Source organism: Buceros rhinoceros, unplaced genomic scaffold, assembly GCF_000710305.1.
Source record: "Buceros rhinoceros silvestris isolate BGI_N320 unplaced genomic scaffold, ASM71030v1 scaffold41888, whole genome shotgun sequence".
NCBI lineage: Eukaryota > Metazoa > Chordata > Aves > Bucerotiformes > Bucerotidae > Buceros > Buceros rhinoceros.
In genome coordinates, this window is record NW_010429392.1 from 1 (window position 1) to 13,584 (window position 13,584).

Consider the following 13,584-nt stretch of genomic DNA (forward strand, 5'->3'; position numbering starts at 1 on the left):
GAAGAGTCAGTTGTTCACAGTTCAGTGAAAGGATTGCTTGGAATTTCCACAGCATCCCAGTGGCCGATGTGCTCTGGCTCTGGGATAAAAGGAACTATTGTTTGCAGGTTTTGATGACTGGCCAATTCAATCAAGTATTCAGATGGACACAACCGTGCCCAGATTTTGGGCTTCTGTTTTATATTTCTCTAAATCTGTGTAACCCTTACCGCTCCCTGACAAGCTGTCAGTGAAGGCTGCTGTGCTGGTTAGAATTTGGGTGTTTCTGTTGTAAACCAGAGCTGCAAATGTTGAAATCAAGAAGTCCATGTGCAAAGTGGGGAGCTGCAAGCTCATTCTGAACTGTCCACTTGGTCACCTCCTTGTGCTATGCACCGCGTTAGTACTGGTTACAAGCTATAAATCTCTAGATGGCAGAGATACAGTTACCCTGGGCATTTCTTACGTGCTGTTCTTAACCACCCCACCATGCCATCAGCTGTACCTTCTAGAGGTAATCAGAGGGCAACCTGAAAGAGAGGGCATGACTTGCTCCTGTTGTGTCAAAGCAACTTCAGGACACAGTGTAAACCTGAAGAGGTGCAGTAACAGGTGCAACTGTCCTTTGAAATGAGAAGCAGGATTTTGCAACTGTTTTTCAGAAATGTCAAGTGTCTGTATGACTAGTAAAAGGTGCTAATGTTATTTCTAAAATCTGGAGGGAGCAAGTTGAGAAGTATCAGCTATGACCTTTGACAAGAGGTAGAGAAAAGGTAAAGTTCCACAAAACAGGAAAAAGACAAATGTTGCTCTTGCATTTTAGAACAAAGGAAGAAGGTCCACCAAGGAAATGGCGGACTGTCCAACTCAACTTTGTCAGCTTTGCAGCTCTAGAGCACACAGTCAAGCAGATGAGCACCTAGAAGATAACAAGGTGAAAAGCGACAGGCAGCACTGATCAATCCAGACCTGACCTATTTTCTTCTCACGGACTAGTCTCATGACTTAGCAAAAGAAGTATGATACTGGAAGAGCTCAAGGCTGGACACAAATAGGGCTGGAAAGCACAGGTCACCAGCAGTGCACTGTAAACACTGTTTACAGGATGGCAACTGGGATCTTGCATGGAGTCTGTCCTAGATGTGTCATTATTTCACATTTTCATTAATGACAAAGAATGGAACAGGGAGTGCTTTTATTACATGGCCAGTGATGGTAAAGCAGGGAGAAGCTACAAGCACTTTGGAGGACAAGATTAAACTCATAATCCTCCTGACAAAATGGAGAAATACGAAACAATAAGTAGAACCTAATTCAATGAATCTAACTCAATAAGGACAAGTGCCAAGTTCATCACTGAGTAACAACGTAAGCATGCAAGATGAGGAAAAATGACTAAGCAGAACTTCTACAGAGAAGGAAATTAAATTTGTAACAGTATTATACCACTGTTAAAAAAAAAAAAGAACTTCTTCTACCAGAAAGCACGAAGTGGGAGTGTCCTCCATACAGCATGCAAAGAAATGCTTCCCAAACCACCAAATTTGGCAGAAGTAAGACACCCAGCTGATTATACTACCCTCCAAGAATGCAGTAGAGTAAGTAGAGAGGGTCTAAACAGAGAAAATCAAGAAGGACAAGAGGACAAGACAACAGGATTATCATTGGTTGGTGCATCCGAAATGTAGGAAACATGATCATCTTCCAACGTGGAAAAGATTACTGCAAAAAGGAGAAAGAGAAACTGTTCTGTGTGTCTGTGTAGGCTAAACATCATATGCCAAAGTGCAGCTAGGAAGACAGCCTAGATTTTAGGAAAATCTTTCTAACACTAAAGTTAGTGAAACAGAGGAATTCCTTGCCCAGGCAAGGCCTGGGGAATCTCCATCAGTGAAGGTTTTTAAGAACAAGTTATACAAACATCTGAGATGACTTAAGAGAACCTAGCTCTTCTTTTGGGAAACAGAAAGGACTAAATAACTGCTTAAGGTCCTTTTCAGACTTACTGTGACCTTAACAATACAGAGTAGAAACAGAAGTCCTGGAGAGAACAAGGTACTAAAAGGAATGCAAAGTTACCACTGCCACGCTTGTGTTTACTTACACTCTTTAGGAACATTACACTACCGGAAGCAGATCAGAATAGTATTTATTTTTAAAGGATGTTTCATAATCCTGATTTACTCGCCTTTACTTCCTGAGACAAAATTAACCATAAACCAGGAGTTTTTGCTTGCAACTCTGTATCTTTTTCTTTTTAATAGCAACCAAAATGCCTGAGCTGTCACTTTTATCTTGTTTATGAAATATTCATATCCAGCTTACTTTCTGCCAACATCCTAGGGACACCCGTGGAAAAGAAAATTATGTATTAAAGGACGTACCCCTGAGAGGGAAAGTTCTAATGAAATGTTAACTGAGCAGCTTCAAACTTGAGTGAGACCCACATTGTAGGAAGGCTATTCCAGATGATTATTAACTAATCTATCTGCATTTCTAAAGTCCCCTATTCTCCGTGGTACCTACCCTCAGCTTCCAGTTTGAAAATTAAACAGATATCTAATAGTGGAAATCTGCTGAGGAAAACAAACAGACCTATCAGGAAACAACTAATTCATAGCACATGCTGCCCCACTGCCACCCCTAAAAAAGCTCTTCTGCTCTGAACTGCTGACTAGTTTAGTGTTCCCCCGGGGGATACACAGCTTCTTAATTCGAACCAAATGACAGCTGGGCGTAAAAATCTCAGTCCGTACATCTCACTTGTCACAGTGGGAGAAGAGCATGATCAGATGAGGAAGGTGAGGAAAAAGCCTTCTCATTGCCTGCATATCCAAATGATGCCCTAATTGCCCAACCCCCAAATTTTGATTTAAGCAACTATCAGGTTTGGAAACAACATGTTTTAGAGTGTTAAATAACCCTCTTCAAAAACGGTTTGAAACACACAGCACCTACTGTCCTGGATGAGGGCAAAGAGGTGAAGATGCAGTTTTCTCACCATCCTCTCCTCTCTGACAACCCCCTCCACAGGGAGTCTGTCCTGACCATTCGCTCGATGAGTTTCTTCCACAGCATGCCATCTGATGTCACCCGGTACCATTCCTTGCACACCAGCTCAGCAGCACACAATGATTTGGCATCCAGATATGACAGAATGTTCTCAGCAATGTGATCCAATCCCCGAGCTGGGGGAGGGAAAAAAAAAAAAAAAAAAAAAAAAAAAAAAAAAAAAAAAAAAAAAAAAAAAAAAAAAAAAAAAAAGATTATTTACTGGGGAGACAGAGTCACAGAGTAGCAACTCCCCTCGCTAGTACAAAGATACTCTCTCTTTCCATCTCCTCTTCTGCATGCAGAGCTGGACCAAATGCACGGAAGAGCATTTGAGGGTAAGTTCAGGAGTGAACAGCGTTCTCCAACTTCCTTTGGATATAACACAACAACTCATTAAAAATAATAAAGAATCCAAGAAGTCATTCCAATCTATTTCGATGGGTTTTAGCACTAGGGGGATATTCTATGGATGGCATTTCCAACTCAGCAACGCAGCCCCCAAAATCTCTCTATATTAGGACCATTTCTCATCTCACTGCTACAGCTGTTCTCATGTTCCAACGGCTCAAAAGCTGTTTTTGCTAAAGCAGTAGCTTTTAAACGTAATGAAGAAAAAAATATATATTCCCAATGTGTGCCCTGAAGGGTAGTGGTACCTTTAGACATGGGGGAGGGAAAGATATGCAGATGCACAGGGAAGTCGAGAAGGAAGGAGAGGCTGTGTAAGGAGAAAGTGAAGCAGGTTTGCTAGTGGGTGGAGGAAAAATATGCACCAAAATGATAAAACTTGCAAATATTTTCTAGTGTGAATGCCAGGGCTGGCTTGTTTCAACCCGGCTGAAGTGAAATGTAAAGCAATTGCCTGGTTAGCACCAAGCAGCCCAATGTAATGTCTGCATAGCTGGGGGCCAGGAAAGGTTATGCCATGTTTCTTAACTGGATGCATATACTCAGTAAAAACATGTCCTTACTCACTCAGATTTAATCACCAGCAAGATTTCAGGAAAATAAGATGTCTTTTAAATGAGATGTTGCATAAATACAGCTTCCCTTGGAGGCTGTTTAATTCACAAGCAAGACACACTATCAAGAGATTATCTCACTTCACAGGTCAAATTTCAGAGGCTCTGTGAAAGTTGTAGTTTAGACCCCATCATCCCTCAGGCATAACGTTCAGACCAACCAAAAAGGAAGCATGGCAGATTGGTATTACATGCATCTTCCCTCTGGTTCACATTTGGGACAGAGTTAAATGCATCTTCTTCTTGCTTTTAAAACAACAGCCTCAAAGACCTGGCTTGTGATGGAAAGACAAGCAGCAAGCGCATTTTTTACAGTCACATGTCCGAACATCTGCAAACCCAAACCGGGTGCAATCAGCTGATTCCGATTAGAGTTCATTAGAGACAAAAGGCCCAACTTTTGTTTTTGTTAACCACAAGATCTCAAAATTATCTCCCAGCGCCTGAAAACGAGAAAATTTAGCATGCCTCCTCTCGCTCCTTTCAAACATCCCAAATATACAGTGCACTTTGGGTGAGACATTCTGCCCAGCTTTTTATGCTTCCATTCATACGTAGTAAAAGCATGTGAATGATACAATGCACAGCCAGAGAGTGCAGAAAGAGGTCTGACATTTCTTATCTTTATAGATGCAAAATTAGATGTCAACCTGCAAAATAAAAGCATCAGCAGCCTTTATTATGCATTTAATCTGAAATGATATATACAGCCACTACATAAAATTATTTCAAAAGAGATAAAAAAGAGCGTGTATAAATTTAGATTGATCTATAGTAATTAGTGGAAAGAGAGATACCATGTTTTAGCGAATGTGAACTGGAATTTGCAGGAATTCCGCACATTTGGTAGGGCACACATGGACATCCTGTCCCCCTGCTTCCCCACCCTCAGACCTGCAGCCCTGCGCTCTCTCCACTGGGTGGAAATGGCATATTTGCTTTCCACGTCTGTGTTGCTTCCAACGGGCCCACAAACATTTACAGACCCACACATTCTCAAATGCCTGCCTGTGTAGGATCCATACCGGTGGCTTTATGTCAGCAGCACCACAGCAAGAAATTATTTTACATAGGGAACAATCGGTGGCTTTAGGAAGCAGGGCTATTCTGGATTTATGCACCTGCCCTTTATGGATCATCAGTAGTTGCATTTTAGATCTTGCTGCAATGAGGTGTTGTAACTACTTCCAAAATCTTAAAGTCACCCTCTGCCATTGACCTTACACCCTTCACAGAGAAGAACAGTGATGTTTTGGCCTCCCCCCTCCCATTTATTACTAAGTGGATGGGCAGAGCTATTTTGGCCTGGCTGCAAACTCAATTTTATCATTTTGTTTCTCAGGGACAGTACAACTCACTGAGATGTATCTAAGGAAGCACCGCTTTCTTAAAAAAGAGAAATCTCTGCTCACAAAATGTTTTGTGAAATCGATGTGAAGCATGATTAGCCCTTCAGCCTGCCATACCAACAAGAATGTTTCAGTTATTTCACACATGAAACCCTTATAAAAATTACTTCCCTCATAAAAAATGTTAAACAGCTTGGAAATGCTAAGCAGAGACCTTATTTTTCAGAAACAGAACAAAGTTTGTTAAGTACCCAGTTAAGCTGCGTTTTTCAAACAACTTTAATTCTGTTCAAAGTACTGAGAAAATAATCTGAGCCAATTCTACTCTATATTAATAAAATGTGCTCATGATCTAAACCTACCTTTAATTCTGGTCATTCTTTGGGACAGTGCTAGGAGGACAGAGATAAGATGCCTCATGATTTTGAAGCAGTTTTATTGTTTTTGTCACTCGAGGGGGAGAGTAGGAGAGAGAATGAAGGAGTAAAAATGAAACCAGAATACTGAGCACTTGAGAATTTCAGGAAGCTAAAAAGTACATAAGGAGCTTAAGGTTTTTTATTATGTGAAAACGTAAAATCACTCTTTTCTAGGCAGTTTCTTACCTTCCCCTTTCCCATTTTCCTCATTAGCAACCTGCTAACTCAGGACATCCTGCACAGACTTCAGAGTCTGTGCCAGTGTAATTCCTTGCCACTCATTTTCTCCTTTAGAGCTTTATTCACTAGAACATTAGCACTTCGCAAATATGCAAATTGATGCACATACATTATTTAAGCACACAGTTCCACAACTATTCAAATACTCAACTATTAGCTGCCAGATTCCTATCTGTTCTGTATTCTGAGCTAGCAAAACTAGCTGCTTCCTGGGGAAACTATGAAAAGACAACTAACATACAATACGGCTAGGACATTTTGAATGCCTCTGAAAATATTCATAACATTTGCTCCAAATTTTCAGAAAAAGGCTTGTAGGATGAAATTAAGCAAGTGCAAATGAGAAGCGCTGGCTTGCTCTGATGGAGTTTTGTGGAGAAGGATCTGGAAAAACTGTGTATATAACTATATGTATGCTTCCACTTTAAAAGTAGGGGAAAATGCACTTTCAATATACTCTCTATTTTTCCGAAACAACAGCTCCACAAGTTATAATGCTCCTCTAAGTAAATGAGATTTTTGCCACTGGACTACTCAAAACTAACATAAAGCAGGTACTTAGCATAACTAAGGTTTGTTGTTTTTTGGGGGTTTTTTTAATGCTATTAACAGCCATTTGATTACTGGGCACAATGAGCTGAAAAATCCAGTGAGTCTATATATTTAACTTCACAGCATAACTCCTGCAGTGCCTTTACGCTTTGTACAATTCATAGTTAAACATGCTTTTTTCCAGCTTTTAACCCTAGAACTTAAATTTCATGTTGAGAAATCCTTTCTGAAGAATGATCAAATGACTGGATTGAACAAATTGTTGGAGTTCAGCATTTCTGCAAAGGTACTCACAGAACAAGCTTTTGGCAAGAAACTCCTCTCTTCAACTACCTATGTAGAAACAACACCTGTACCATTTCTTGCTCAGGTCCATTTCAAACTAAGGACCTATGCCAATAACAATGTATCTATCTATCTACAGACATACAATCTAATGGTCTGAAAAAAAGACCAAAGAGCCAGGAATTTCTGTTTGGTTCTGAAACTCTATTGCTTGTACATACTGTATCTCCCACTGCCTCAGTTTCCCAACCAAAAGACAGGGCCAATACAAAACTGCATGTATACTACTTTATGTGTACATTCTGTGAGATACACCCAATGCCACATCTGAGAACAACCGGGATGATATTCTTGATGGAAAGCACTACAGAGTTGCAAAAAACAGAACATTTTCATCCTTTGATGTTATGTCCTCCATTCTCTATTAGCAATAAACGCATTATCAAAGCAATGGCTTCAGGAAGCTTTTACTAGGAAAGAGAGACAAAAATATCTAAATAAGAAAAGGGAAAACTTCAGCTGAGCCACCATTAAGAGTAGTAGTTTTAATTTCAAAAATTTTCGTTATTCATACATAGTTGTGGGCATTATGAGTACAACTACCTGCCCTGTGGCTTGCGATGACTATCTTTACGACACATATATGAGCTATCATTTTACTCCTAGCCAAACCGTGGTGGTATCAGATCATGCCTGGAGAGACAGTAGGAATACAAAGTAAAATATTACTACATTTCATACCAGTACAGAGCTTTTTATTCAAAAGCTATCATCTATTTTGCAAACGGTCCCTAGAAGAGACTTCTGCAAGAGGGCAGGCCAGAGTGGAATTGTTTTTGAAAGACAAGACAGAGGAGCAATCTCCCTCTGCCTGCAGAAATACCTGGCAGTGCAGTGATGAAGTCCCGCTGTAACATGGGTTTGAGGTATGAGTTTATATGTCCGTGTTGGTAGTGACACATCTGGGAGATGAGGTGCTCCACAAACTCCACCTGGTCAGACTCGGACCACTGTTCAAAATACTTGACGCAGAGTTCCTTCTCCTTCTCATAGCTTGCAGACAGCTTTCTTTGCTTGGGCACAATCATACTGGAAGTGCCATTGGCAAGTTTTGTCTGGAACAGGAAGCAGAGAAACAAGCAGAGAAAACACACATATGAAAAGGAGCTCAAGAGGGCTTACTGGCTTTTTAGGGGGAAGAAAACAGAAGGAAAAAAAGCACTCTGATACATAAGGCTGGCTCAGACCACGTATCCCATTTGGTGCTGTCAGTTGGAGCACTGCCACTGCGAGTTGTTTTTTTTTTTTTTCCCCCAGAGAATGGACTGGTGCTAAAATTCACAGGGAATGCATGAAACAGATAAGAAAAAAATTGATAGCACTTCTTTTGAGTATAAAATAAACCTTGAAAGCAAAGCCAGGTAAAACACAACCTGATATTTGGTACCTACTTCTTTTACACAATAAATGATTTTCAACTTTTTGAGCACTGTTAATATCTTGTCAGAAGGACTCAGCTCAAAGAAGAGTTTCAGAGACAAAACAAAATGCTGACATTTCAATTTACTACTTGATAGCAAGATATAATTTCTGCTTTCTAAACAATTTAACTGGAAGAAAAGTGCACATTTTGCATTACAAGGATATCCTTTGTCCAAGTAAGATTAACTGTTTGCTGGGAAATTATTTTTTCCCATACTGGTCAAATAGTTTGTACTGAATGCCGAAAACAAATGCTTTTTTCTCTTTCACTGCAATGGTGGAACTCCAGACAGGATTATAATAACTGTCACTATTGTTACATCATTTTTACTTACAAAATACATTTAAAGGTTCTCAATTAGCAAATGATTAATACCAAATTACAGCTTAACAAAATACAAAAAGCAGTGATGTAGGGATGCTGTATCTCTGCTCAATGCTATTAATCCCAGGCATCAACCTCACCAGAAGACTTTATCAACTTTAAGAGAAAAAATGAGTACCTAAATCTCTCTGCAAAGATATCTAATAATCTAAAAGAAATGCATGGATTAACTGGTTTTAAAGGAAAAGGAAAAAAACAACAAAACCATCAATTTTTTTCAGCAAATGCTAAAACAGTGGATTATTCAGAGACCACAAAACCTAGTTCCCAAACCTGAGTTTGGAATGCAGGAATTTCTCATTTCTCAGGAGTAAATAATTCTTGTAGTTCAATATTCCCCCAACCTCAACAGCAATCCTGCCTCTGGAACACTAAAAACCTCATAATTTGAAAATATACTCCACTAATCAGCATGTACATTTCATTGTCTAGAGGAAAATCCACCTGAATACTCTCCTCTGTGTTTACCAGACTTTCCTCTGGTAGAAAAAGACAGTAACTAGCTGTCATTTTTAACAAGCAGTGTCTTCTGTTCCTGAATTATGGTTTAACTTAAGTTTCTTTGAAAACACTGAACATGGAGATGACACCATCAGTGCTCAGTTCTGCAGCTCAATGTTTCCAACTTTACTATTATCCCCACTCCTCCCTTCAGACTTCTGTGTGTGTGCGTGTGTGTGTTCAGTAAGATCATCAAGACAAGGGCTATGACTGACCTACACTTCGATTTAGTCACCAGATAGACTGCACTGACTGCAAATGAATCACAGAACCAGTACTGGGCAGCAGGAAAGAAATACTCTTTCTTGGACCAACTTTACATACAGAGAAATCTCTAAAGGGGCTGTGGACATCAAACCCTAGGAATGAAAGGTTGGACCTCTCCTAGCAAAGTTCACAGTAGGCAACAGCCTGGCAAAAAATGATTACCAATGGACTGCACTGAGAATCGGTCTTAAGGGATTCCGGTCATTTTTGCTGCAGTTCAGCTGCCTGCAAAACAGACACCGCTGTAAAAATGCTGGATTAGGACAGCAGAGAGATGTTGTATCCCACAGGCTTGATCTCATTTAATTTCTCGTTTTGTTTGCTGTGCATCTCACAACAGGCTGTCTCTACAAAGCATTCTTTTAAAACCTATACCTTCGCCTTTTAATCTGAGAGACCGTGGAGTCTGACTAATATGCTGAGCTGGAGTGGAGTAGACAGCTGATGTGCAAAGACCACAAAAGTGGCAACTCCTTTCACAGGGTGGCATTACGTTCTGACCTTTCCTTACCTCCTGAAAACCCTTCTCCCAGTGGACTTCAGCTCCCCAATTACCTCTAAAACACCAGCTTGGGGTATCAAACAGAAGTTGCAACATCTGCAAAAATAAGTAATGGCTCATGTGTGTAGAAACAGATGGCTTAGATGGGACAAAACAACCAGTTTTGCCTGGATCCCAAGTGAATACAGGCCTCTTGGGTGGGAATAATAAGTAAATTAAAGAGTCCATTGACCAACACTTGTAACTGGAAGTCAAACGTCAGGTTTATATAGTGGATCTGCTGAGAAATGCACTACGCCATGTTACAGTGTTTATGACCAAATTAGTGGACAGAGGAACACCGTAGTTTTTAGGTTCATGCACATAACTTCGGCTGCATTCTGCAACATAAACTTGAGACCTGGTTTGCACCCTTGCCTGCTCCCGTTTACCATCAAAAGGAGTGAGGACAAGCCCAGAGGCGGCCATGGTGTGCTCAGCAGGTCCTGTGGTCTATGCAAGCAGGGGCCCAGGAGGACAGAGCAAGCCACAAACACACCAGTTCTGCAGAGCAGAGACAGGCAAGTTCACAGGGCTCCCAAATCACTCAATTGCAACATATGCACACATGCCTCCTAGACCATCTGTGGCTACAGTTGAGAACAGAATTCCAGAATTTCAGTTTGAAGATTCTTAAAAATCCACTGGGGGTTCAGTGAAAAAGGCCTGTTATTAAAAAAAGCCAACAACAAAACGATAACATCAAGCATCTGTATTTTAAAGTGTTGGGGATGAGGGTGGATCCCATCAGTAAGAGAACTGATTTGGCTTCCTGAGAAACCCTGACTCAACCATTCTGATCTCAAATGCCTCAAATTCACAACAAACCACCTCAGAATTGTATCAGCAACTACTTCCTGGAGCACACAATTACCTACAGCCTCTTCCCTCTCTGGGTACAATAACAAGGCCTCACCCAAAAAAGAACTAACTGTCCCGTATGCCATTCACAGAACCAGCTGTTTAGAAGAGACCTTAAGATCATCGAGTCCAACCATTCACACTGCATGCCAGGGTCCCTAAACCATGTCCCTCACCACCACACCTACACAGCTTTTAAACACCTCTAGGGAAGGGGACTCCACCACCTCCCTGGGCAGCCTGTTCCACTACTTCACAACCCTCTCTGTAAAGAATTTCTTCCTGATATCTAACCTAGATCTCCCCTGGCTCAACTTAAGGTCATTTCCTCTCGTCCTGTCACTTGTCACATGGGAGAAGATACCATCTCCCACCTCTCTACAACCACCTTTCAGGTAGTTGTAGAGAGCAATAAGGTCTCCCCTCAGTCTCCTTTTCTCCAGACTAAACAACCCCAGTTCCCTCAGCTGCTACTCGTAAGACTTGATCTCCAGACCCTTCACCAGCTTTGTTGCCCTTCTCTGAACACGCTCACGCAACTAAACATCCTTCTTGAAGTGAGAGGCCCAAAACTGAACACAGTAGTCAAGGCGTGGCCTCACCAGTGCAGAGTACAGGCGGACAATCAATTCATACCGCCAGGCTAAGCATCCATCTAGATGCACTGTATATGGTCACGCTTTTTATGAACTTCACTTCCAAGAGTGGCAAAGAAGAAGTACTAGCAGTCTATCACCCAGGTGGAAGTTTGAGTATAACGGAGCAAACTACTAACTCGGAACGGATAAAGCTTTTCTGACTCCCTTTTCACAACCCCACTGTAAGCGAGGGCCAAGAGGTGCCCCAGCTGGCTCTAGGCACAAGAACTCATCTGCAGGAACAGTAGAGGTGTCCCCCTACAGCAGCGTGCCTGAGCCAGGAAGCTGTGCCAGGAAGCCCAGGGGACTGAGTGCCTCAGGTTGGTACTAGCTCAGGGATCTACGTACTATGCTCCACTGCAGCCCATAATTACAAGACCATTTCTCCAAATGGCTACACTTAACACAAAGCACATTTGTATGCCCAGTGAAGTAGAAGAGGACTAATATATGAAAGGCTTTAATCTAAACAATGGCTTGCAACTACAGGAAGGTGCAATATTTCAACACAGATAAATAAAGCCTGGATAAACCTACTGCTCTGCATATAAAACAAAACCAGCTATGGTCTGCCACGGCTGTAACCCATATATGATAACCAAGGTTACTTATGGTTTTGTTCAAAACAGGGGACCAAGGAGTTTCCTAAAGCACAGAAGAAACAAACAAGCATGGATTCTAGTATGGGTATAGTATTTCCCCACTCATATGAGTGGTCACAACTTTTATGTATTAAAAACACCAAAAAACCCTATGCCCTCTAACCATTGCAGAGGACTTTGTTAAGGTGTTTTCCACAGGGTGGATGAATTTAGGTTACATGTTTCTTAAGGTAAGAAGACATCTCTTACAGTAAAGGAAAAGAGAAGCTATCTCTTATTATCTTGCTCTCTCTTGAGAATGATACCAGCAAGGTCTGGGACCTTCTGAACCTACAAGACATCTTCATGCTGGAGCTCTGAAAACACTGAGAGCTATAATCTGAGACCAGTCTCTGGACAGAAGGAAAGGACTTCCCTTCAATGTTCCAGTACTGACAGGTCATACTGGGCTTCTCCTCTGCTTCCCAGACCCCCTGGGATACAGCCTCTGACACAGAGAAATGTCTTCTACTACTTATCTGCATCATTTCACCTCCAGCTGCTTGCATTGCCAGTTGTGGTTAAGTCACTGATCTAGACAGAGCCACCTTAACGGAATTTTGGATGGGTCTTAGTGAAGGGGAGGAAAAAACAGGACATAATGTTTAATTATAAGAAATGATTGAAATAGGCACAGACATACCCCGGGTGCCTCTGCACTGCAGCAAGCTCTAAACTTGTTATCGTTAATGGTTTAAATTTCACTGTGCTAATCATTTCAGGACACAAGCCTTTCTTGATAATCTAATGAATTATTCCAACATCCTTCAGCAAAAAAAATCCTCCATGACAGCACTAATTACAAGACGTTTTCCCAGTGCTTATGTAAAATATGACAGAGCAGCAGCTTAGGGAATTGCAGAAAACTGCTTCTAATTTCCACTGAGAAACTGACAAACACCTCTCTTTCATCTCTCCCAGCTCTCAAGTAAGATTTAACTTTCTCATTTAGTTAATTACCGAGTGAGGATCATCATTTTCCCGGATCGGAGCGGCACAGAGCCTTTATCGTGTTAACTTGTGAACTTGATCGATGGCTGCTGCTAAAACTTAATAACTTCACCCCCTGGCAAATTGTAAGATAAATATAATAGGAGAAACTCTGACAGTAAAAACCTGCCAGAAATGAGCACTGTGTTTATGTTTCTTTGCAGGCAGCAAAAAAACAACCGACAGCTTATTACTGGGTGCGTGTTACTTATATTTAAAAGACTCCAGGCAGTTAACTTTCTGCGCACTGTTCAAACTTTACTCACAAGATAAAAGACACTGGGAAAAAAAAAAAAAAAACCAAGCAACGGGATGACAAAGAAAGGAACCGTGGAGGTGTATGTCCAGGAGTGTGTGTGAGGGAAGATGGGAACTTCA

At 41.2% G+C, this 13,584-nt stretch overlaps 1 protein-coding gene across 1 annotated transcript in view; it reads right to left on the bottom strand.

Annotated features, from left to right (window-relative positions):
* Positions 1–3,027: 3,027 nt before the first annotated feature.
* The window catches only part of LOC104499149 (F-box/WD repeat-containing protein 1A-like), a gene marked incomplete at its 3' end in the record, with an annotated part of 49,587 nt that continues 39,030 nt past the window's right edge, over positions 3,028–13,584 (bottom strand). The window contains exons 3-4 of the mRNA XM_010142616.1: positions 7,784–8,015; positions 3,028–3,167 (exon numbers count right to left, since the gene is read on the bottom strand). Of these exons, the coding sequence (XP_010140918.1) occupies positions 3,028–3,167; positions 7,784–8,015 (372 nt within the window). The remainder of the gene's footprint in view (positions 3,168–7,783; positions 8,016–13,584) is intronic.